The sequence below is a fragment of the Ceratocystis lukuohia genome (assembly GCF_044167205.1).
Source record: "Ceratocystis lukuohia strain C4212 chromosome Unknown Supercontig7_pilon, whole genome shotgun sequence".
Classification (NCBI taxonomy): Eukaryota; Fungi; Ascomycota; class Sordariomycetes; order Microascales; family Ceratocystidaceae; genus Ceratocystis; species Ceratocystis lukuohia.
In genome coordinates this window covers 2,067,249-2,091,264 of record NW_027263526.1, presented here as the reverse complement: position 1 = coordinate 2,091,264, position 24,016 = coordinate 2,067,249, and the positions used below count along the sequence as shown (strand labels likewise).

The 24,016-nt window shown below is 50.8% G+C and overlaps 11 protein-coding genes across 11 annotated transcripts; 6 read left to right on the top strand and 5 right to left on the bottom strand.

Moving 5' to 3' along the window:
- Positions 1–318: 318 nt before the first annotated feature.
- HOO65_070456 (Autophagy-related protein 29) lies at positions 319–1,843 on the bottom strand (the record flags this gene model as incomplete). Its single annotated transcript, XM_071005020.1, has 4 exons — positions 319–1,366; positions 1,505–1,514; positions 1,599–1,674; positions 1,748–1,843. The coding sequence occupies 4 exons, from the start codon at positions 1,841–1,843 to the stop codon at positions 319–321; spliced, it is 1,230 nt and encodes a 409-aa protein (XP_070857174.1).
- A 1,286-nt stretch (positions 1,844–3,129) lies between these two features.
- On the top strand, positions 3,130–4,451 carry HOO65_070455 (Glucose N-acetyltransferase 1; the record flags this gene model as incomplete). Its single annotated transcript, XM_071005051.1, has 3 exons — positions 3,130–3,140; positions 3,291–3,685; positions 3,799–4,451. The coding sequence occupies 3 exons, from the start codon at positions 3,130–3,132 to the stop codon at positions 4,449–4,451; spliced, it is 1,059 nt and encodes a 352-aa protein (XP_070857173.1).
- Positions 4,452–4,698: 247 nt separating this feature from the next.
- Positions 4,699–5,340, bottom strand: HOO65_070454 (37S ribosomal protein S22 mitochondrial; the record flags this gene model as incomplete). Its single annotated transcript, XM_071001335.1, has 1 exon — positions 4,699–5,340. One exon carries the CDS (start codon positions 5,338–5,340, stop codon positions 4,699–4,701), a length of 642 nt encoding a protein of 213 aa, XP_070857172.1.
- Positions 5,341–5,654: 314 nt separating this feature from the next.
- Positions 5,655–6,119, top strand: HOO65_070453 (Retrovirus-related Pol polyprotein from transposon TNT 1-94; the record flags this gene model as incomplete). Its single annotated transcript, XM_071001334.1, has 1 exon — positions 5,655–6,119. The coding sequence occupies one exon, from the start codon at positions 5,655–5,657 to the stop codon at positions 6,117–6,119; it is 465 nt and encodes a 154-aa protein (XP_070857171.1).
- Positions 6,120–6,389: 270 nt separating this feature from the next.
- On the bottom strand, positions 6,390–7,022 carry HOO65_070452 (putative double-stranded RNA/RNA-DNA hybrid binding protein; the record flags this gene model as incomplete). The annotated part of the gene is made up of 1 exon (XM_071001333.1): positions 6,390–7,022. One exon carries the CDS (start codon positions 7,020–7,022, stop codon positions 6,390–6,392), a length of 633 nt encoding a protein of 210 aa, XP_070857170.1.
- Positions 7,023–7,985: 963 nt separating this feature from the next.
- Positions 7,986–8,867, top strand: HOO65_070451 (uncharacterized protein; the record flags this gene model as incomplete). Its single annotated transcript, XM_071001332.1, has 1 exon — positions 7,986–8,867. The coding sequence occupies one exon, from the start codon at positions 7,986–7,988 to the stop codon at positions 8,865–8,867; it is 882 nt and encodes a 293-aa protein (XP_070857169.1).
- Positions 8,868–9,925: 1,058 nt separating this feature from the next.
- Positions 9,926–10,719, top strand: HOO65_070450 (putative 115 kDa protein in type-1 retrotransposable element R1DM; the record flags this gene model as incomplete). The annotated part of the gene is made up of 2 exons (XM_071005157.1): positions 9,926–10,341; positions 10,392–10,719. The coding sequence occupies 2 exons, from the start codon at positions 9,926–9,928 to the stop codon at positions 10,717–10,719; spliced, it is 744 nt and encodes a 247-aa protein (XP_070857168.1).
- A 956-nt stretch (positions 10,720–11,675) lies between these two features.
- Positions 11,676–12,104, top strand: HOO65_070449 (putative double-stranded RNA/RNA-DNA hybrid binding protein; the record flags this gene model as incomplete). The annotated part of the gene is made up of 1 exon (XM_071001331.1): positions 11,676–12,104. The coding sequence occupies one exon, from the start codon at positions 11,676–11,678 to the stop codon at positions 12,102–12,104; it is 429 nt and encodes a 142-aa protein (XP_070857167.1).
- Positions 12,105–12,299: 195 nt separating this feature from the next.
- On the bottom strand, positions 12,300–14,672 carry HOO65_070448 (Glucose N-acetyltransferase 1; the record flags this gene model as incomplete). The annotated part of the gene is made up of 5 exons (XM_071004906.1): positions 12,300–12,394; positions 12,448–12,519; positions 12,630–13,276; positions 13,555–14,203; positions 14,285–14,672. The coding sequence occupies 5 exons, from the start codon at positions 14,670–14,672 to the stop codon at positions 12,300–12,302; spliced, it is 1,851 nt and encodes a 616-aa protein (XP_070857166.1).
- Positions 14,673–18,547: 3,875 nt separating this feature from the next.
- On the top strand, positions 18,548–19,810 carry HOO65_070447 (Glucose N-acetyltransferase 1; the record flags this gene model as incomplete). The annotated part of the gene is made up of 2 exons (XM_071005061.1): positions 18,548–19,076; positions 19,158–19,810. The coding sequence occupies 2 exons, from the start codon at positions 18,548–18,550 to the stop codon at positions 19,808–19,810; spliced, it is 1,182 nt and encodes a 393-aa protein (XP_070857165.1).
- Positions 19,811–20,029: 219 nt separating this feature from the next.
- On the bottom strand, positions 20,030–23,800 carry HOO65_070446 (Rsm22-cox11 tandem protein 1, mitochondrial; the record flags this gene model as incomplete). Its single annotated transcript, XM_071004820.1, has 4 exons — positions 20,030–22,435; positions 23,000–23,110; positions 23,212–23,645; positions 23,725–23,800. The coding sequence occupies 4 exons, from the start codon at positions 23,798–23,800 to the stop codon at positions 20,030–20,032; spliced, it is 3,027 nt and encodes a 1,008-aa protein (XP_070857164.1).
- Between the last annotated feature and the right edge of the window lie 216 nt (positions 23,801–24,016).

Genomic DNA, 24,016 nt, shown 5'->3' with positions numbered 1-24,016 from the left:
AGCTAGAAAAAAAAAAGGCAATTGCAGTATTGAATGTAGTACGAACAAACGATAGTAATATCCTAAACAGTCATCCGAAACATAGAAGCAAACAAATTGGATAGCCAGCAATTGGGACGGTTCATTTCCCTCCATGACATCTAGTTATGATATGGTGACAAGCCAGTCGCGCTGGCGATAATTTACTGACCATATCCCCGATTCACAAAACGGTTGATTGAGCTACCACCAAGGGTCAGCCTGCTCATATCCAGACCAGCCAAGACATCCGCCATGGCCGAAGTTGAGACGGAATCTGGCAGGGAGAGTGAGCTTGGGTTAGTAAGGTATGCATGAAGATTTTTGTATGGCAGTAGGAGAGAGCTTACTCGAGAACGACTCGCCATCAAGATCGCTAAAGCTGCTGCCCATATCGCTGCTTTTAGAGCTGACTTTGCTGTTCTTAACCGAATGATGGGGGTCCTTCTTTGCCTTCTTCGTGTCTGAGCGAGTAGCCGTGCTGCCTTGATTGTTTGGTCCGGGCATGGGGGCGACGAAGGAGCTGTTGTTCGATGAATCAGATGCCTGCGACATTTGATAGCGGTGCTTATTGTGATGGTGCTTCGACAACGCCGTGTTGGTTTTGCTGACACGGCGATCTGATGCTTCTCCTCGGAGGGTAGACGTCATAGTCTGGCTGTGAAGAGGGCTTGTCTCTGAGGAGTGGTCGACATGGAAGGCAGGTTCACTATCGTCTTCGAGGGTGTCGTAGAGAGGTAGGCGTCGGATGATTCGAGACTGGCCGGGGCTAGATGATGCGTTTGATGAGTCGTCGTTGTCGTCGTTGTCGTCGTCGTCGTCGTCGTCGTCGTCATGGTCACAGCCGCCGTTGTTATCGCGGTCTCTGTTATTGTTGCTGTTTCCAGTAGCATTGAAATTGTCGTCGTGGTGATCATCTGGATAGTTGTTGACGGCGTAGGCTGAGGTTTGGTCTTTGGCATCTTGCATGTCGCTATATTGTCGTCGGGGCTCTGCACGATCTAGGGAGGGGGGCTTTTCTGATGATCCAGGGCGCGTAGATGAATGGGTGGCGGGAACGCCATTACGCAAAGACGGCGGGTGTTTGTTGAAGCTGGCAACCCCGGAGCCCGGAAACGGCGGCGTTGCCGAGATGTCACGCACATGCGAAGGCACACCAATAGGCTGACGAGGCCGGGAAGCAAGATCGGCAGCAGGTGCTGCAGTAGTACCAGTAGCAGGCCATGGCGAACTTTTCAATGCGTTGGTAGCGCGGCGCACTTCGGCCTTTAGGTGGGATGCATGGCGCTCATTGAGGTAGTTCGCCTGGCGAAGAAGAAACTCAGCAGTTACATTGAACTGAGCAGCCCTAAATATGTATTCTGGTTAGCAAGAATCTGTATTTGGATTTGCATGGCTATATATATATAGCATATATGAATGCAAGCGTATGTGCATATATACAAGTGTGTATGTATGTGTGTGTACGTGTGTCTATTATACTTACATCTCATTCCCTATATGATGATGTCATTGGATGTGGGTCAGTTAAATACATCGAAGGAGCTTGCTTTAACTCAAGGGTTCAAGCGTAAACTTACAGTCAACATCAGCCTTCCCGCCCCTTGTTGTGAGGATATTCCACAGAGCATTGTCCTTGGTAGAATCCCATTCATACTAAACACAAACGGGGAGCCTCGAGTTAGCAAGTGACGTCAATGTTTTTGCAGAAGTAGCGCCATAGGCTTACTGGCGGTGGGTCTACAAAGTCGGCTCGTGGTCTAGGCACTCGTATAAAGACGAGGCAGTTGTTGTTATTGTTGCTGTTCTTGTTGTTGCTGGACATCGTAGGAGCGACAGAGCGTGTAGAATGGCGTCTGCAGAGTAGATGAAGAGGCCGGGCTGCAGACAATAACCAAAAGCTCGGTAGTGAGAGATAGCCACCCCGTTGTACTGCATGCAGCAACGAGTCAGGAGGTCTTATCTTATCGGGGGCGGCGAGCTAGGGTTAGGGGTAGGGTTATCATGTCGATTAGTCAGCCCACAGGCGATGACAAGCTTGCAAGGTGCAGACCATGATTAGGCGGCGAGAGGAGAAGGGCTTTATATTTTGTTTTTGCTTGAACTGGGGGACTTTGCGGGACTGATATACTAGATTGGAGGCCGCCGTGAAGTCTTGTTTAGGGGCTTGTGAATTGTCTGTGAGGTGTGGCTTGGCTGGTAGAATTATGGGGAACACTTGGGAGGGAGCGAGGAACCAAGATAGGATGTCGTATTATACAGCAAGAGGGAGAGGCAGAGAGAGCTATGACAAAGAGGAAAGTGTGTAGTAGAGGGGTAGAGGGAGGGCGGTGTTGCTCTGAAGTACTGTAATGGACAGGAGTGTGACTTGTGCGAGCTTTGGGTTCTCTGGTCCAAGCTACTTTGGGTTGGGTCCGTCTTGATGGTGTGCCCCCGCCTTAGAGGTGACGTTCCGCTTGGAGAAGGTTGTCTCCATTAGAGTTCTGACATCCCGCCCTCGTGTCTCTTGCGGCTTCCAAACGGTGTATAAGGTCTAAGACAAGCGGGAAAAGCGGGGCCGGACTGATCTGCGGAACGGATAAGCGGAGGAATACAAGCACAGTGAGTTTCAGAACTGCAAGGAATTGTAGGTAAATTTTATATTTAGATACATTTTGGGGGTATCAGAAATGTGATATGAAGTTAAGGGAATATGTGCCATCATCACGTGATAACGTAACACACAACACAACGTCATATAGGCCTGCCATTGAATGCCGCATTCGTTATAGCTTTCAATCAGTCGGGATTTGGGGATGGAATAGATGCTGACTCTCTTTTCTCACATTACCCCCGGATTATTAGATTAGTTTCGCTAGTACGTTTGTTTTAGTTGGCTAAGATCAAGGGCTTTTGGTTTCCCCTTACCCCTGCTTCAAACTTGCCTCCTTGACCCTTGAATCATAATCCGTGTCTGTGCTATACGGCCTGTAATATGAGTGGGCTGCTCGGTAGCTTAGGCTGAAGCTTTATATATTGGCGGGTAGCCACTCTCTCGCTGGGTAGGCAACTTAACAACATTGCTAATCATAAACAACACATCACATCACATTATCTAACAATCAAGAGCAAATGCTGTCCTCGTATGCATGGCAGGACATGGCTTCCCGCTGCCGGTTGCTCTTCCGTACCCTGGTTTCCACCCGTCGTGGCCATGTGTTGCTGATGCTATTTTTATTCGTACTGACATTTCTGTGTCTGACCTCACTAACATATGACTACAAATTCGGTAGTCTATTGATGGAACCGGCGCGTCAAGAAGAACCAACACATGATAGTCCCGTTCCCGGATCAGTCTCCACCCCGCCCGACGTTGACCCGCCCACCGACCCTCTTAGGGTCCCGGCCTGGTCCAATCCAGTGATCCCTGAAGGCGCGGACTGGAGCCGCTTTGCTGTTGTGCAATATGCAACTAACCTCGACTATCTCTGTAACTCCTTGATGGTCTTTGACTCATTACGGAAGCTCAATACTAAAGCTGATTTGGTACTTTTATACCCGGAGGATTATGCCCCCATCAACATCAAAAACCCTGAATCCAATCAGGAGAAGCTCATTGTCAAAGCTCGTGACGAGTATGGCGTAAAGCTACACCCCATCAAGGTCATTCGTCGAGCCGTGTCAGACTGTGAGTAGACTCTCTAGCACTAACAGTCCAATTTAATAACCCGATAATGCGCAGCACTCCCTGCGCCATCGTGCTTGGCCCTCAAGTGATCCTTTAGCTAACCCGTGCTATAGCCACATGGGCCGCTTCGTACTCCAAGCTCTTTTCCTTTAATCTAACAGCTTACGACCGCGTGCTATCCGTTGATTCGGACGGCATGGTGCTGCAAAACCTCGACGAGCTCTTTTTTGCCCCGCCAGCAACTGTTGCCGCACCACTAGCATACTGGCTGCGGCCTGGAGAGGACGTGCTCTCTTCGCAAATGCTGCTGATCCGGCCGTCAGCTGAGGAGTTCGCCCGCGTCAGCCAGGCCATTGACGGTGCCCACGATTCGGATTATGACATGGAAATCATCAACAACCTGTACCGCCAGACTGCCCTCATCCTTCCACACCGGCCATACGACCTGCTCACCCGTGAGTTTGGTATTCTCTCCACTGCTGAGCACGCGCGATATCTGAGCAATGCAGACAACATACCATCTGATGATGCCGTGCTAGAGCCGTGGGATCCAATGCTGGTCTACAACGAGGCTAAGTACCTGCACTTCTCCGACTGGCCTATGCCCAAGCCGTGGACAAGGCCCACACGAGCACAGACTTTGACGTTCCAGCCAAAGTGCGTGGAGAAGGGTGGCACTATGGTTGACTGCACGGCGCAAAGGCTGTGGGTTGGCTTCTATGAGGACTTTTTGGTCCAGCGATCGCGGGTATGTCTGGGCATGTGAGGTCTGGTCTGACGTCATTATTGTATATTTATTGCCTCTTGGCCTTGTTTCTACTGCTGTTTCTACTCATTTTTTATTTGCCGCTATTGTTTGCTTCCAGTAGACCTAGAACAGCGTTGCTTCTGCATAGTATTAGAAATATCTAATCAGATTTTCCCCTTGTGTCCGTTGATGACCTTCTTAATGTACAAAATATGTCTTTCATAACCATGCAATTAATTAGCTGCTTCCTCCATCCCATCTTGCCCTACTCCCCGCGATTCCCCGACCCCCTCGCTCCGTGCTCCTGCTGCACCCCCTGCTCCACAGCAGCCTCTTCTTTTTGCTTTGACATATCTGTCTTAACTGCCCCATCATGCAGCACCCGGTCCAGCTCTCGCTCTACCTCTCTAATGCCCTTGCTTGCCTGGGCCTTGGCCATGTGGCGGCCACCCTTGGTATGGTGGTATCCCTTCATGGGCTTTTGCATCGGCACTGCTTTGCCCAGTGCGTTCATCTGCAGATTCACCACTTCGGGCCGCTTTGAGCTACTGCGCGTCTCATCTGCACGGGCCTGACGGCCCTTGACACCGCCATCCTTGATGACATCGCCACGACCCATACGGACTCGGTTTTCAGTGCGAGTCTTGGCTCTGAGTGCCCACAAATCACCCCAACGAATCTTCCGTGCATCGCGGTATGCCGTCTTACTGAACGACTTGGAAACCGTCCACCGTTCAAATTTTCCCTCAGGGGTGCAAAGATCCATCGATACGTAGCCGTGCTTCTTTAGCGGGAGCTGGATATTGCGCGGTAATACCAGTGCATGGTTGTCGGTGGCGTCCTTTTCATAACCTGTGAACGCACGCCCTGCCGACTTGGCGTTTTGCTCAAGTCCTGGTGGCCCCATAGTACCGCGTTGGATTGCTATGTAGCAAACAGAGCAAGCATCACAAAGGCAAAGTCTCCCTTCGAACTATTCTTCAGCGTTTCGCCGAACACCACCCACATTCACAGATGGGGATGCAAAATCATCTTCCACAACGTGAATGACAAGAACCTAAACACACAACAGAAGAACAAGATGGAGGCCCGGGGCAGAGAGGGTATCCTGCTTGTAATCGATGAGAAAGTCACTGGAAGGTACATGTGTTGGGACATAAAGCAGAAGAAAGAATTCGTTACCGAATCACTACAATTTTTCGAGGAAAGCCCAGGGGCCCAATGTTAGATGAGGCTTGCCAAGAAAACGACAACCACGCGCTGGAAGTCACGAACAAAGACACAAGTTGGGAGACCAACGAAAAACAGATCGCCATGCAAAGCGAAGAGGTACTGGGCGCAGAGACCGGAGCAACCCACGGACGAAAGCGCACTGGAAGAACCCATGACAACAACAGTCCAGGCAGACACCCCCTGGCCAAAAGGATCCGAGCCATGATGACGACGCCATCCGAACGCGAGCCGAAAACATACGAGGAAGCCGTAAACCACCCACTGAATGGGCACGAGTGGCGAGAAGCCACACAAAAAGAAATCAAACCCTTACACGAATTTGGCACATGGACAGAGGTACCATACCAGAAAGGTATGAAACTGGTGACCACGAAGTTTGTTTTCAAGATCAAACCGAGTGCCGACGACCAGTCAGACAGGTGGCACAAGGATTCAGACAAATACAGGGCATAGACTTCCATGAAACATATGCTCCAACCCCTCGTCCCGCAACCACCAGAATCTTCTTTGCCATTGTATGCGCAATGAACCTAGAATGCCACAAGATAGACGCAACGAACGCATTTGCACAAGCTGAGCTGCGGGAAGTCGTTCACCTGATCCGACCGCTGTCACTCCACAATAGTGGAATAGTGTGGAAGCTGAATAAGGCTTTGTACAGCCTCAAGCAGGCACCCTATGCATGACGCAGCAAGATAGCAAACTGCCTAAGCAAACTTGGCTTCACCCAATGCCTAGAAGACCCTGGCGCAAGGCTCCGGGGCATGCGGGAAATACAGGGAAGTGGCGGACGCGGAAGCGATCGCAGCCCTCAGAGCAGCCAGGATCGCAGCAGAAGTTGCCCCACCACAAGCAGAGGGTCTGAATCTGTGCGTGGGCAACCTGGGAGTAGCGAAGCGCATCAGCAAGCGAATGAGGAAGCCAGGCACTTCCCAACTCGAGGTCGACGAGATCTGGCGCATCCTTGCAAAGTGGGAAGGCGGAACGGAGTGCCTCTCGCTGGACAAGCCGGTCGGCAGGGTACACTGGGTCCCGGGGCACTGCGAAGTCCCAGGGAACGAAGCAGTGGACCAGCTGGCCAAATCGGGATGCAAGAGTTCGGATCTGCTGGTTCCCGAGAGGACGATGTCTCTGGCGGCGGCGAGACGCTGGAAGAACGATGCATTCAGGGCCGACTTCAAGGACTGGATGAGAGACAACTGCCCAAACACCGACCACCTTGGAGGGGCGCTGGGAATCCCAAGGCCATACAAGCTGGACTGGATGAGAGGGCTGAACCGAGGCACCGTCGCGAGAATCTTGGCGGCGCGCTCCAAACACGGCGACTTTGAGGAGTACCACACCAGGTTCAACCATCAGGACGCCGAGACAAAGTGCCAAGTGCCAAACTGTGGCAAACCGAAGGATTTCAGTCACCCATGGGAGTGCATAGGCAACGCCACGAGACTGGCGGGGAGGTTCGTAAAGAAACTCCTCAGAGAGGATAGGTCCTGTAAGTACCTAGCGGAAAAATTAGACCCTAAATGGAGGGCGTGTCGAGTAGACACATGACAGGGGACGGGCTAGCACGGAGGGAGGAGGGGCGTTAGGATTTGTTTAGTGTTCACGAGAGGGTGAAGTTCACGGCTTTTGCTTACTTCTTCTTTCTTGTTGTGTTTTGGGATCTGTTCTAGTTCTGTCTCTTCTTGTCTTCTTTCTTTTTTTCTTTTTTCTTTTTTTTTTTTGTTTCTGACGACTACAGATGGAAGACGAGTAACAAGCTTGCTTGGGAGCACACGAGCTTCTCTCGCCCAAAATCTGTGGTCAGCCCTGCAGAGGGTTAATTCTGTCCGGTAACCAATCCGGCGTCGTTTGATCTTAGTGATTCCAGTAGACGTTAAATATATTCAAATCAAATCAAATCAAATCACGTCATGAACCCTGAGTACTGTTGAATCTAGGGGAATGTTGTCGAGAATCTATCCCCTATTCGGTAAAATATCGGGTAAGCCCACAACATAAAATTCTTTGTCGGGAAACAACCCCAGGAAAAGGAGATGACCCTAAGGAACCCTTATTATTACGCGTCATAACAAAGAAAGCAACGAACAACAGCCCAACAATGAACAGTGACACCGTGGAGTGCGTGGCTGCATCAGACAGCGCCTCCCCGACTCGTCCCATAGAAGACTAGAATGTCATAGATATGGTCGACATAGCTGAGGAGGTCATAGACCTGGAAACGGCCAACGGCACAGCGGGCGTAGAGGCGGAGGAGGGAGGACCAGTCCTCCGCCGGAGGCAATGGTAACCAACGCGTCCGTGGAGCAACCCGGAAAAATGCAAACATCCCAAGGAAAGCAGGCTGCGAAGGAAAGAAAACACGTTGGATCATCCACCGAGAAAGTACGCAATCTCGCGATGGCCCTGAGACACATAGCCGCAGAAAAGAAACAAGTGGAACTGAGAGGCAACGTATACCTCTGGCTGGCGGAAAAAATCTTAGAAATATGCAACCAGGCCATCTCAATGGCGAAAGGGGATGCCGATATAAGGATGCTGGCAGGACACGTATCTGCCGAATTCAGAGCAGCTTTCCAGAAGCTGCAACACGGGGGCCGCGCCCCAAACCCCGGACAAACTGAAAAGAAGAAACAGAGCCCAGAGCCAAGCAAGCCCACAAAGCCCATGGGGATGACTGCCCAAGGGCAGGAGGCGCCCAATGGGAAAAAAACGTACGCACCAATTGCTAAGCAGGCCAGCGGAGGAACCAATCAGGCGGTAACCCTGAAGAAGACAATCTCCAAATCTCCCGGCAAGGAGGGAGAGCAAGTCATCAAAGTCTTCATTCGGGGACCCGCCGAAGCCAAAGAAGAAACGGCTAGCCGTGAGTTGGCAAAGATTTTTGGGGGAACACCTAAAGAGTTCGGCACAAAGAAGGTAAACTCAGGCTGGGCATTCCATACCAAAAAAAGCACAGCGACAGATGAGAACATGGAACGAGCTAGGGTCGCATGCGGTGCGAAAGCATGCGAAGTCGAGAAGAAGTGGATTCATGCACGGATCACCAGACTGGCGGACTTCTACGTGCTCGGTGAAGAGGGCCCCCGTTCCCATCAGAAACGAAGAATGGTTCACCCAGCAAATCGTGAAACAGACTGGAGGCCAACAAATGGCAAATGGAAACGGAGAAGTACAACGATGCCACGATCCGTTTCGTAATCGACTTGCCAGAAGGCCAACCACTCCCCCCCGAAGCATGAAATTTGAGGGAAGTAGTAACACGGCCACGGTCAAAAGGTGCAGAACCTCAGCACTGCCCCTATGCCGCACCTGCTGGGAACTACACTCTACCGCGGGGTGCAAAGCAAAGCAGAGATGCAGGCTCTGTGGAAGTCCAGACCACCTCGAAAAAGAACACTCTGGAGCGCCTGCGCCATGCTTTGTTTGCAAAACGGCTGGCCACTCCGCAGGGGAACCCGAATGCAAAAGGGGAGCCCGCGCGGAGAGAACGGTGACAAAGCCGGCAGGCAAGACACGGGACACCAGCGGGAGAGACAGCCAAGCCTGCAAAAAGAGGAAAAGAACATCTCTGGCTGACCCTGCGCCAAACGTAGAACCAACCCAGTCCCGGCATGACCAATCTTAGAGGACCTAACAATTTGGAGCGTCAACGCAGGAAAAAGGGGACCAAGCCATGAAGAGACACTACGAAAGGGTAAGGACAGGACAAAGGACCACCCGGAATACACTCGGCACAGCCCGAGAGACGGATGGGAGGCCCGCCTCAGAAGCTTCGCCTACGTAGGGAAAAACACAAAAACAACGGAGACGCACCAGGCCCATTCAGACCTGTGCACTATCCGTATAAAAACAACGAAGGGAACGCTACAACTGATGGGGGCATACAGTGCGCCAAGAGGCAGCATCAGGCCAGGGGAGGGACTACAAGAACTCATGCGAACAGAGAAAGACAACGCATGGATTTCACTAGGGGACCTCAACGCACATCATGGAACATGGGACGCCAACCCCACGGAAAATGAAGCGGGGAAGATCCTAGAAAGCTGGATGACAGAAAATGACCTCACCGTGCTCAACGACAAAGAAGAACCCACACACGACGACGGGTGAGTCTTAGACCTGGTCATCGCACCTCAAACCACAGTGGGTAAATGAAAATAGTACCAGGAAGCACTAGTGATCATGAGATAGTCGAAGTCAAAGTGAAAGCAAGGGCAGCCCGCAAAAGACCCGAGGCAAAATGGAGGCTGATGAAAATGAACGTGAATACCTTCGTCGCAGAATGCAAACGAGAAGTCGACCAACGGGAAAAGCTTCTGGAGAGAAACGGTGACGAACTAAACAAAACTGAGCTCCTAGCCAAGGGACTGATAACAACAGTGGAGAGAGCACTCGAGGCATCAAGCCCAAAAACGCCCTCCAACATTGCGCTTAAACCATGGTGGAACGATGCATGCAAAGAGCAGAACGCCAAAATGCGCAGTGCACGAACAGCCCATCGTAAACAACCCATAGACATTGAGAAGAGGACCGAGTGCGTGAAACGAAAAAAAGCCATGAGGCGAGAAATCGTGAAAGCCAAAAGATTCCTCATGAGCAAGATCGTTGCGGGACTGAAAGAACCAAAGGATGTCTTCCGCGCAGTCAAAGGGGCCAACGGCACGACAGACAGGTGCATCCCTCTGTTGCAGAGACCAGACAAAACGAAAACCACCTGCTCAGCCGAGTCAGTGGCCCTACTCCTGGACACACACACACAAAGACACACACAGGAGAGGAGTGGCACTTTCATGAACCCAACCCAGAGGCAAACGAATGGCCACCCCTCACATGTGAGGAGATAAAAACAGCTGTGTGGAGGCCCGCGAATACGGCCCCAGGAGCGGACTGCATCTCGAACGAGGCCTGGAAACGGGCATGGGAACCGCTAGGCAACATCATAACAAGACTTTACAATCTTTGTTTAGAAAGCGGGAACCACCCAAGCATTTTCAAGAAGGCTGACCTCATAGCGATCCCAAAGCCGGGACGGCCACGCGACGAGCCCTGATCCTACCGGCTCATATCACTCCTGCCCACCCTGGGAAAGGGCCTGGAGAGAGCCGTGGCTAGAAGGCTTGCGGAGGAAGCAATCGAGAAAGAAGTCATCCTAAGCAACTGTGAGAACCAACTTAGCGAGTAGTCTGAGTCTTTAGTGAAGACTTAGGTGCGGGAGCGTGTGTAAAGTTGATCTTGTATTGTCTGAGTGTTCTATCTGCTAACGAGTGATGGTACGAGCTACTTAAGTATCTGGAAGTGAACCCCTTCTCCAAACCATACCTGTCCTTGTGACTGAATCTCCAACCATTAGTTCACGATTAGTAGTTGGAGTATACGATTGTGACGTATGAAGAGTAGTCACGAGGGAAAGATGTGACATGGGTGAATTGCGCTCAGACCCATCCCTGCGATCACATGCTTGCAGCAGAGCCGAGGAAATGCTGCCGACGGAAGCCGAATTTTCACAGCAACTACATCTGCGCGGTACTGAAGAGGGCAGTCACTGACCTACTCATCGAACTACGTGGAAGGATAGAAGATGCACAGGACTGGAAAAAGGTCTCTTCGATCCTAACTTTCGACATACGGCGCAGTCGAACCAGCGAGAATGGAACGACAGCTATCTGAAAGCAAGTGGCCAACGAAACTATATCGATGGGTCAGAAGTTTCATGGAGGGAAGGACTGCCCGCATGCAAGCAGAAGAAGGTTGGACTACGACGCGAGTAGGAGGCTCCCTCCCACAAGGCTCGCCAGTATCGCCTATTCTCTCCATGCTGTTCATGGCCCCCATATACAGGAAGATTCCCCTTCTCCTGGGATATGCAGACGATGGAACACAAAACTGCACATCTCAGGACGTCATTGACAACACGAAACGGATCCTGAACCTCTGGAAGAAGGAGAGACCAGGGAGAGAAATGCAAGTGCTGTGAGTCCCAGGCCATGTAGGCCTGGAGGAAACGAAATGGCAGACGAGCAAGCAAAACTAGGATGCCATGGAACGAACCCGGATCCCCAAATGAGCCTAGCTGGAGCACGAAGATGGAGGAGAAACCAGGTCCGTGCCGAATACGAAGAATGGTGGAAAGAGCAAGAGGGATACCGCCGAATCAACGATATCCCTTGCGGCCCTCCTTTCCGTGTATCCAACTACAAGGGCCTGGACAGGACAGGATTGGGACACGTCTTGGCAGCCAGGACAGGACATGGGGATTTTGACCAGTACCACGACTTCTTCAAGCATGGAGGCCCACGCGGGTGCATACATTGCAAACAACCAAAGGAGCGAGGACACTGGTGGACGTGCAAGGCCCTGCCGAAGTCGTGGAGCCAGAGGTTCATAGATGAGCTACTTGTGGGTGTTACGCCTGCGTCAATGATACGCCAGTTGTAACCCTGCAGCTATTGACCACAGTAAACAAGCGCTATAATCACTCACATTGATGCATATAGATACGCGAGTCTCGTACGTATAGCTATCCTAGAAATGTATGTCGATTCTCTGATTCTAAGAGCTTGATGAAGAAGGGAAGCAAACTCTGTGACAGACTTCCGAAGCTGGCGCTTCGTAAGTCTCCAAAGACTACTTCTAAAACCGCTGCAACCGCTTCGCCGAACGGAGGACAAAACCGACGTACTCCGCCAGGGACAACACCCTAGGTAGATAGCCGTTGGCCTCACAGACTAGACTACTATATAGGCAGGGCACCACGACCCAAAAACAAAAGGCAACGAACCCTGGAACCACATAGCAGGGACGCCTTCGGGCAGCGGCAGGCGGAAAAGCCTCCTGGCTGTTAAGCCGGACCCTAAAAAGTCATAGGAGATACTTGAAGCCGACGTATACTTGCAACTGCTGACTGGTTGTTGGCACTCGGTTTGATCTTGAAAATAAACTTCGCTGTCACCAGTTTCATACCTTTCTGGTATGGTACCTCCGTCCATGTCCCAAATTCGCGCAAGGTTTTGATTTCTTTTTGTGTGGCTTCTCGCCACTCGTGCTCATTTAGTGGGTGGTTTACGGCTTCCTCGTATGTTTTCGGCTCGCGTTCGGATGGCGTCGTCATCATGGCTCGGATCCTTTTGGCCAGGGGGTGTCTGCCTGGACTGTTGTTGTCATGGGTTCTTCCAGTGCGCTTTCGTCCGTGGGTTGCTCCGGTCTCTGCGCCCAGTACCTCTTCGCTTTGCATGGCGATCTGTTTTTCGTTGGTCTCCCAACTTGTGTCTTTGTTCGTGACTTCCAGCGCGTGGTTGTCGTTTTCTTGGCAAGCCTGATCTAACATTGAGCCCCCTGAGTTTTCCTCGAAGAATTGTAGTGATTCGGTAACGAATTCTTTCTTCTGCTTTATGTCCCAACACATGTACCTTCCAGTGACTTTCCTATCGATTACAAGCAGGATACCCTCTCTGCCCCGGGCCTCCATCTTGTTCTTCTTCTGCGTGTTTAGGCTCTTGTCATTCGCGTTGTGGAAGATGAGTTTGCATCCCCATCTGTGAATGTGGGTGGTGTTCGGCGGAACGCTGAAGAATAGTTCAAAGGGAGACGTTTCCTCTATGATCCTTGCCCTGTTTGCTACATAGCGCGGGGAGTAGGGCAAGATGGGATGGAGGAAGCAGCTAATTAATTGCATGATCATGAAAGACATATTTGGAACATTAAGAAGGTCATCAACGAATACAAGGAGAAAATCTGATCAGATATTTCTAATACTATGCACAAGCAACGCTGTTCTAGATCTACTGGAAGCAAACAATGACGGCAAATAAAAAATGAGTAGAAAAAGCAGTAGAAACAAGGCCAAGAGGCAGTAAATATACAATAATGACGTCAGACCAGACCTCACATGCCCAGACATACCCGCGATCGCTGGACCAAAAAGTCTTCATAGAAACCAACCCACAGCCTTTGCGCCGTGCAGTCAGGCGTAGTGCCATCCTTCTCCACGCACTTTGGCTGGAACTTCAAAGTCTTTGCTCGTGAGGGCCTTGTCCACGGCTTGGGCATAGGCCAGTCGGAAAAGTGCAGGTACTTGGCCTCGTTGTAGACCAGCATTGGATCCCACGGCTCTAGCACGGCATCATCAGACGGTGTGTTGTCTGCATTGCTCAGATATCGCGCGTGCTCAGCAGTGGAGATAATACCAAACTCGCCGGTGAGCAGGTCGTATGGCCGGTGTGGAAGGATGAGGGCAGTCTGGCGGTACAGGTGGTTGATGATTTCCATGTCATAATCCGAATCGTGGGCACTGTCAATGGCCTGGCTGACGCGGGCGAACTCCTCAGCTGACGGCTGGATCAGTAGCATTTGCGAAGAGAGCACGTCCTCTTTAGGCCGTAGCCAGTATGCCAGTGGTGCGGCAACAGTTGCTGGCGGCGCAAAAAAGAGTTCGTCGAGGTTTTGCAGCACCAAGCCGTCCGAGTCAACGGATAGCACGCGGTCGTAAGCTGTTAGATTAAAGGCAAAGAGCTTGGAGTAGGAAGCGGCCCATGTGGCTATAGCACGGGTTAGTTAAAGGGTCACTTGAGGGTATCGGGTTATTAAATTGGACTGTTGGTGCAAGAGAGTCTACTCACAGTCTGACACGGCTCGACGAATGACCTTGATGGGGTGTAGCTTTACGCCATACTCGTCACGAGCTTTGACAATGAGCTTCTGCAGATTGGATTTAGGCTTTTTGATATTGATGGGGGCATAATCCTCCGGGTATAAAAGCACCAAATCAGCTTTAGTATTGAGCTTCCGTAATGAGTCAAAGACCATCAGGGAGTTACAGAGATAGTCGAGGTTAGTTGCATATTGCACAATGGCAAAGCGGCTCCAGTCCGCGCCTTCAGGGACCACTGGATTGGACCAGGCCGGGACCTGGAGAGGGTCGGTGGGCGGGCCAGCGTCGGGCGGGGTGGAGTCTGATCCGGGCACGGGGCTATCATGTGTTGGTTCTTCTTGAGGCGCCGGTTCCATCAATAGACTACCGAATTTGTAGTCATATGTTAGTGAGGTCAGACACAGAAATGTCAGTACAAATAAAAATAGCATCAGCAACACATGGCCACGACGAGTGGAAACCAGGGCACGGAAGAGCAACTGGCAGCGGGACGCCATGTCCTGCCATGTATACGAGGACAGCATTTGCTCTCGTTTGTTAGATAGTGTGATGAGGTGTGTTGTTTATGATTAGCAATGTCGTTAAGTTACCTATCGAGCGAGAGAGTGGCTCCTCGCCAATATATAAAGCTTCAGCCTACACTACTGAACAGCCTACTCATCCTACAGCCCGTATAACACAGACACGGATTACGATCCATGGGTTAGGGGAGGCAAGTTTGAAGCAGGGGTATAGGGGATACTAAAAGGCCTTGATTTTAGCCAACTAAAAAAAACGGACTAAATAATCCGGAGATAAGATAATGTGAGAAAAGAGAGTCAGCATCAATTCTATTCCTTAACCCGACTGATTGAAAGCTACAACGAATGCGGCACACAAAGGCAGACCTCAATGACGTTGTATTGTGGGTCACGTTATCACGTGACGATGGCACATATTCTCTTAACTTCATATCATATTTCTATTGTGAACTAATGTTTGTTCTCAAGAGTGTTTATATTCGCACCTGCAAGTGTAGAATAGATCTTAATATGTGAATCAGTTGATTTATTGAAGGTAATACTTCTACACTACGTCCTTGGTTTTCACCCCTTTTATAGTGCCCATGAGGATTCATGAGGATTCACGAGAGGGTGTCAATTCTATCATGGATCTTCTGCCACAAGAGGTATGAACAAGTGGGGCATGTATGGGAATGGGACACCACTTAACCTGTTTAGTGCGCCACGCAGCAGAAAGTTTAATGCCCCACATACAACGAAGTAAATGCCTAAATTAACAGTAATCTAGCCAATAAAATAGTCATATATCTTTTAAAGTGGATCTAACTTTGACGCTGCAACCTTCAGTGAAGATGAATTAAGCGTCTTTCCATTATCTCAGTCTGTCTGCGAAAGTCAAACATTCATCCCATCACCATCCCCTGTCATACAGCTGATTCTAGACCAAAGCTCCCGCTCTTTAACTGTCTCAATATGGCGCTAACTCAGTCAATGAGTATGGCGATAGCCTTGCGGCGATGGATCACCAGGATATGGAGACAATTCAAGGCTAAGGCGACGGAAACACCGCAAATGACACTGGCGATATCACCAAAGAAGGCACCACAAGAGGTATCACAGGAGGCACTGCAGGAGGGACCAAAGGAGGCAGAGGGAGGGAAGGAGGCTACATGCAACACTCGGCGCAAGAGGCCCAGAGTAGACTTTCTTGAATTGAGGAGGAAAGGGATGCTGCAAAGTGGGGCTAGTACGACTATTTGATTGGCTGGATATCTGTTGATGTAGGCATGTGATTGGTTCAAATACTTTGTCGTATGTGGGGCATTAAATTTTGAGGTGCGATTAGGAAATCGTCGTGGTGCGAATAGGAACACTCTTTATTAATTTTGTTGAGTTGTAAAAGACTAGGTTTTCTATTCCCGACCGTTTGTTTGTTTGTTTGTTTGTTTGTATTGTTTAACGTCTACCTACCGGTTTTCCACAGTAATACGACGGCATATTGTGGATGGAGGCAGAGTGGTTGATGCCGTCTTCCACTACCGCTTCCAGGCAGTCAAGAAAATTCAAGGCTAGACTGGTGGCACAAGGATTCAGACAAATACAGGGCGTAGGCTTCCATGGAACATATGCTCCAAACCCACCAGAATCTTCTTTGCCGTTGTATGCGCAATGAGCCTAGAATGCCACAAGATAGACGCAACGAACGCATTTGCACAAGCTGAGCTGCGGGAAGTCGTTCACCTGATCCCGCCGCTGTCACTCCACACGAGTGGAATAGTGCGGAAGCTGAACAAGGCTTTGTACGGCCTCAAGCAGGCATCCTATGCATGGCGGAGCAAGGTGGCAAACTGCCTAAGTAAACTTGGCTTCACTCAATGCCCGGAAGATGAGTGCATTATGATCAATTCTGACACGGTGATAACAATCTTGATGTACGTCGACGACATAGCGGTCGCAGGCGCCAGCTCGAAGGCAATCCAAGAATTCATTTCAAGCCTCTCCCGCATGATCGAAATCAAGGATATGGGGGAACTGAAGACCTTCCTGGGTCTGGAAGTGACACCGGACATAAAAGAAAACAAGATGTGGCGAACGCAAACACAACACATCGACAAGATGGCCGAAAACTTGACATGTCTGCACACAGGGCGCCCCAATCGCTTTATGGGAAACACTGGAACCAGAGCAACCTGAAGAGAAGGCAGCAGACAAGTCTATCTTCCAATCGATCCTAGGAACACTTATGTATTCAAGTGTCATGACGAGGCCCGACATTGCATTCGCCACATCGTCCCTGTCACAACACACTTCAAAACCAGCTGAAAAACACCTAGACGCAGCTAAGCGCGTGGCGAGATACCTACGGGACACAAATAGACACGGCGTTGAGTTCGCATTCCCGCGCCGCGGGGCAATGGATGAGTTCCTGGTAGGATATTCCGACGCTGACTATGCGAACTCCAAGGACAGAAAATCGGCATCAGGCATGATCTATATGCTGGCAAGCGGTCCTGGGCATTGGAAATCCTAAAAGCAACGAAGTGTAGCAACTTCAACTACTGAAGCCGAATTCATTGGATTCACCGCTTGCGCAAAGGACGGAATTTGGCTCAACAGATGTGTGAAATGGTGCATCGAAAGAATAAAAATGGCCCCAGCTACCAGCCAAACTGCACAGATCATAACAGTGAGAAACGACACTTTGATGTACGGAGACAACCAAGCCGCATTGAACATTGCAGGAAACCTGGGAGCCAGTTCAAAGACCAAGCACATTGACGTTCAATACCATGCAGTCAAGGAATGGATCCGCGGAGGCAAAATTACGCCCACAGACGCAACCACGGATAAATTGCTTGCCGACGGACTTATGAAGCCTTTACCAAGACTAGGGGGGACGGGACATTAAAGAAATAGGGCGGCGCATGTAGTTGTCGCCCCCAATTGGGGGCAGAAAGACTAAATGGAGGGGGCGCGTGTACCTGGTGCCCAGCGAATGAGATGCAAGTAAACGCCAGCGGACAAAAATAAGTCAACTACCGGGAAGAGGGGCGATGACAATCAAGCAATTGATCAAATCGATGTGGATGGATGCGTAGGTAGCGACCAAATCATCGACAAGTGGTGGTCGGCGAGAGCTGGTGTAACTGGGGGTTCAGCACTGTGGTGTCTGCGGCAAGCCTGGTCATAATGCAGGAGCATGTTAGGGAGGAATTCAAGCATCTGGGGAAGAGTACAGCGAATAATTTGCGTTGATTAAAAGGTTTGTTGCGTTTTGATTGTGCTTTCTAGGAAGAAGGTTGAGATTTTTGTTTCACTGACTATACTGCTTCACTCACTACACGTACTTAAGCTTTCAATCAGTCGGGAAAAGGAATAGAATAGATGCCGACTCTCTTTCCTCACATTAACCTCGGATTATTAGATCAGTCTCGTCGGCACGTTTCTTCTAGTTGGGGAGAATCAAGGCCTCTCAGCGGCCCCTTACCCCCCTGCTTCGAACTTGTCTCCTTGACTATTGAACCATGGTGCGTATCTGTGCTCTACAGGCTGTAGCATGAGTGGGCTACTCAGTAGCGTAGGCTGAAGCTTTATATATTGGCGAGGAGCCACTACAATACTCTCTCGCTCGATAGGTAACTTAACAACATTGCTAATCATAACCAACACATCTCATCACGCCATCTAACAAACGAGAGCAAATGCTGTCCTCGTATGCATGGCAGGACATGGCTTCCCGCTGCCGGTTGCTCTTCCGTGCCCTGGTTTCCACTCGTCGTGGCCATGTGTTGCTGATGCTATTGTTATTCGTACTGATATTTCTGCGTCTGGCCTCACTAGCATATGACTACAAATTCGGTAGTCTATTGATGGAACTGCCGCCTCAAGAAGAACCAACACATGATAGCCCCGTTCCCGGATCAGACTCTACCTTGCCCGACGTTGACCCGCCCACTGACCCTCTCCAGGTCCCGGCCTGGTCTAATCCAGTGGTCCCTGAAGGCGCAGACTGGAGCCGCTTTGCCATTGTGCAATATGCAACTAACCTCGACTATCTCTGTAACTCCCTGATGGTCTTTGACTCATTACGCAAGCTCAATGCTAAAGCTGATTTGGTGCTTTTATACCCGGAGGATTATGCCCCCATCAACATCAAAAACCCTGAATCCAACCAGGAGAAGCTCATTGTCAAAGCTCGTGACGAGTATGGCGTAAAGCTACACCCCATCAAGGTCATTCGTCGAGCCGTGTTAGACTGTGGGTAGACTCTCTAGCACTAACAGCCCAATTTAATAACCCGATACCCTCAAGTGATCCTTCAACTAACCTGTGCTATAGCCACATGGGCTGCTTCGTACTCGAAGCTCTTTTCCTTTAATCTAACAGCTTACGACCGCGTGCTATCCATTGATTCAGACGGCTTGGTGCTGCAAAACCTCGACGAGCTCTTTTTTGCCCCGCCAGCAACTGTTGCCGCACCACTAGCATACTGGCTACGGCCTGAAGAGGACGTGCTCTCTTCGCAAATGCTACTGATCCGGCCGTCAGCTGAGGAGTTCGCCCGCATCAGCCAGGCCATTGACGGCGCCCCCAATTCCGATTATGACATGGAAATCATCAACAACCTGTACCGCCAGACTGCCCTCATCCTTCCACACCGGCCATACGACCTGCTCACCAGCGAGTTTCGCATTCTCTCCACTGCTGAGCACGCGCGATATCTGAGCAATGCAGACAACATACCATCTGATGATGCCGTGCTAGAGCCGTGGGATCCAATGCTAGTCTACAACGAGGTCAAGTACCTGCACTTTTCCGACTGGCCTATGCCCAAGCCGTGGACAAGGCCCACGCAAGCAAAGACTTTGATGTTCCAGCCAAAGTGCGTGGAGAAGAATGGTACTATGGCTGACTGCACGGCGCAAAAGTTGTGGGTTGGCTTCTATGAGGACTTTTTGGTCCAGCGATCGCGGGTATGTTTTGGCATGTGAGGTCTGGTCTGACGTCATTATTGTACATTTATTGCCTCTTGGCCTTGTTTCTGCTGCTTTTTCTACTCATTTTCTTTTTGCCGCTATTGTTTGCTTCCAGTAGACCTAGAACAGCGTTGCTTCTGCATAGTATTAGAAATATCTAATCAGATTTTCCCCTTGTGTCCGTTGATGACCTTCTTAATGTTCCAAATATGTCTTTCATAATCATGCAATTAATTAGCTGCTTCCTCCATCCCATCTTGCCCTACTCCCCGCGATTCCCCGACCCCCCGCTCCATGCTCCTCCTGCACCCCCTGCTCCACAGCAGCCTCTTCTTTTTGCTTTGACATATCTGTCTTAACTGCCCCATCATGCAGCACCCGGTCTAGCTCTCGCTCTACCTCTCTAATGCCCTTGCTCGCCTGGGCCTTGGCCATGTGGCGGCCACCCTTGGTATGATGGTATCCCTTCATGGGCTTTTGCATCGGCACTGCTTTGCCCAGCGCGTTCATCTGCAGATTCACCACTTCGGGCCGCTTTGAGCTACTGCGCGTCTCATCTGCACGGGCCTGACGGCCCTTGACACCGCCATCCTTGACGACATCGCCACGACCCATACGGACTCTATTTTCAGTGCGAGTCTTGGCTCCGAGCGCCCACAAATCACCCCAACGAATCTTCCGTGCATCGTGGTATGCCGTCTTACTGAACGACTTGGAAACCGTCCACCGTTCAAATTTTCCCTCGGGGGTGCAAAGATCCATAGATACGTGGCCGTGCTTCTTTAGCGGGGGCCGGATATTGCGCGGCAATGCCAGTGCATGGTAGTCGGTGGCATCCTTTTCATAACCCGTGAACGCACGCTCTGCCGACTTGGCATTTTGCTCAAGTCCTGGTGGCCCCATCGTACCGCGCTGGATTGCTATGTAGCTAAATTCGACATCGTCGCTGTTGCGGTGCTTGGCCTGCATGATGCGCTGTAAATACGGCGGCCGGATGTAACGCTGGGCAAAGAAGCAGAAGTCTTTCCGTCCTAGACTCTTGCCTTCAACTAAGTACAAAGGACACTTGTTTTGAGTCGTACAAGGCGCAACGACCATACCAGGCTCTTTGATACGGGTAAACGAGCCAGAAATATCCTCCTCCTGAGGCTCGGCTCCAGGGGTCTGAAGGAACTCTGATATGAAGCGTTGGCGCGCATCGGCCACGGCTTCGAAGCCACGAGGATGGGCCTTTTCAATAATGACCAGGACTCCGCCGTCAGGGTTCAACAGAGACCAGAGCTGGTTAACTACGGCACGGCGCTTATGACCCTCTTCGACATGCAGAAGCTGATGTGATGCCAAGACCACATCATAGCGCTTTCTAGTCTGCGGTTTCTCGGGCCCGTCAAGTACGCGGTCGGCGTTTTCTGCTGAGTGGACGTAGTCTGGCATGCGGGGGAGGAAACTGGTGTTGTGCATGAACTTGGATAAGCGATCCCGTAGGGCGTCGGAGCCGGCAACCACTGATTTGCGCGTTATCGGTCTGCTGTCCTTTGGTACTTCACCTTTTTCATGGAGTGTCTGCCACTCAGCGCCAAGTATTTGCTCCCAAGCGATGATGCCAGCACCAGCACCGCCGACATCCAGGACTCGTGGACCTTCATCGCCATTCTTCTCCATGAGTCCCCTGATCCAGCTAGATCCTAATCTTTTGCGTAGCTCCACTAACACGCCAAGAATAGATGCGTAGACAGGCGGAACGTACGCCGCCATCACCGCATCGGCATCAATAGGCTGCATACGACGGTGCTGCATCTGAATAGGGATCGCCTTCATTTCTACTGTCTTCATCCTCTGTGGCGTCACAGGGCCATGTGGCAAGCCAGGACCACCAAATAGCCTTTCCGCTGCGAGCTTGATATGGCTAGGGGCTGTGCGTTTGAGGATATCTGTAGTATGTGAGACTAGACGGTCTGCCGGTAGGTAGACGGTTGAAGGCGAGATGCCAAAGCGTGCGTCATGGGTAAGTGGGTGCAGGCGAGAATTGGCAAGTGGATCTGACAGTTCACGGTCCCACTCCTCATCTTCATGTTGTTCTTCTGTCTCCTGCACAGCTCCTTCCTCGTCTGCCTCCTCGCCAGACCTTAGCTCTTCAGCTATTCTCTCTTCCGTCTCCTGAATTTCCATCTCCGCGGCCTCCTTGTCTGCTAGCTCTTTGGCAGCTTTAAAGTCCAACTCTAGCTTCTTCAGCGCATCGTATTCGCGTTGGTTGCGGGCAACAATCTCGACATAGCTAGACTCGTGCTTGTGATCCTCATGCCGTTCGGCGGGGTATAACTGCTGATGGCCATCTTCATGGACTTCTGTCGCCTGGGTGTCGTACATTTCGTATGGCCCTGATATCGGCGCATCTAGCGCCTCGTAGTTGTCATGTGACGGAATCCCTACATCATCTGGGGTGGTCTCACGCAGAGGTGGGCCATATAGCCGGACATAGAGTTCGTATTCGTCCGGTTTCAGATAGCCCTTGGGCAGCGTATCACGAAAGCGCTGCTTTGCATCACGCACGGTTTTTTCTACATCCTCTACGGATGCTGCCACAGCCTCAACTTTCTCAGTATTGGCGGAGGATAAATCGGGTGTTCGGTTATCGTTTTTCTGCTGCAATGTGTAGGAAAAGCTCCTCGTAATTTGTGTGCTTTGTGCGTGCGGGCGCAGATGTGCTGCCACAATGGGATGCCTAGTAGTACAGGACTGAGTAATACTTGGGCGGCTGATAGTGCAGAAAGCTGCAAGCTGGCGCTGCGGCGCTGCTCTCCGAGCCGATAGCATTGCAAAGAAAACAAGGCACAATGGTCAATAAGCTGTTTGTACCTTTCTCAGAGATTTGACGTCAATAGGCAGGGTTTGTTAGAGCTTTCTTTTGTTAAAAATCCCCGATAAGGCGTGTCACGTGAGGATAAGAACTTTAAATGCTGGTAAATGCAAAGAAGCCGATTGGGTGGTACGTGTGCTTGTACTACCAGTAACGCCTTTAGGGTTTGTGCTGTGACTAAGCATATTGGGTTATTTTTTTTGTTTCGGATTCAAGGCAAAGGGTGCGTATAATTCAAGGACAGGCTTGCTAATCAAAATCAAATGTCGTGGGCCGGTTCCGCCTATCTCATATTCCTGCGTGTAGTTGGCTCATAGGTCCGCCAGGGTCTTGAATGCGGGACGTACAACCTTCTTTGTGACCGTAGATCCATCTGCTGCTTGTGTCTTGATTGTAACGATCTCGGGCGGATTGACAGTGTTGAATCGAGACATTTGTGCTGATTTGTAGGGGTCGAGCTGTGTGTAGGCAGGAGAGCTCCCGGAGAGCGCATTTGTAGAGTTAGCAAGTATTATCCACTACAGCCTATCCTGAGTGTTTAGGGCAAAGTAACACTTACCGACAAGAGAGATACAAAGTATAGTCCAACCATCATGAAGATATGGGAAAGCAGCCCAACGGGGCTTAACCTAGCCAAGCTACTATCCGCTCTTCCGCCTGCATGCTTGTCGTCGTCTAGACCCGCACCGCCTAGCCGCTGACCAGGGGTCCCAAAGACCTCACCTGGAGTGCCCTTATCCTTGAGCAGCAGTGCACTGGCGACAGCGGCAGCTAGCGCTGACGGGTTGGCACCCTGAACAGTATCAAGGACCTGGCCGCGATGAAACAGCTTAAAGGTGGGCATGGCCCGCACGCTCTGGGAGGAGGCAACATCGCGTTGTATGTCGACATTAACCTTGACGAAGGCGACCTTCTTCGGCTGGGCGTATTCGCGGGCAAGGGATTCGAATTTCGGTGCAATCATCTTGCAGGGGCCGCACCAGTCGGCATAAACTATGCGAGATCGCGTTGTCATGTTAGTAGGTTATTGAGATTGAGTAAGAGTAGGGACAGAGGGGGAGCTGAGGCTTACAATCTGCGACAACGACATTGTGCGTCTTCAGGATGGTGTCCCACTGAGCGCTAGATTGGAGATTAATAACTGTCATTTTGTAGTTGCGAATAACGAAAGTAAAAAGATGCTTGAAATAAAAGCCGCTGATCTTGCAATCTCTAGGCCAGGCAAAAGGAATTTAAACAACGTCACTGACGGAATGATCGCAATCGAGCTTCCCTAAGGTGAGTGGTCTGGGCCTAGACCCACTTTAGCGATAGGGCGGTCTAGAAGTTCTGCCGGTCTAAACGTGAACACACCGCCTTTTTTT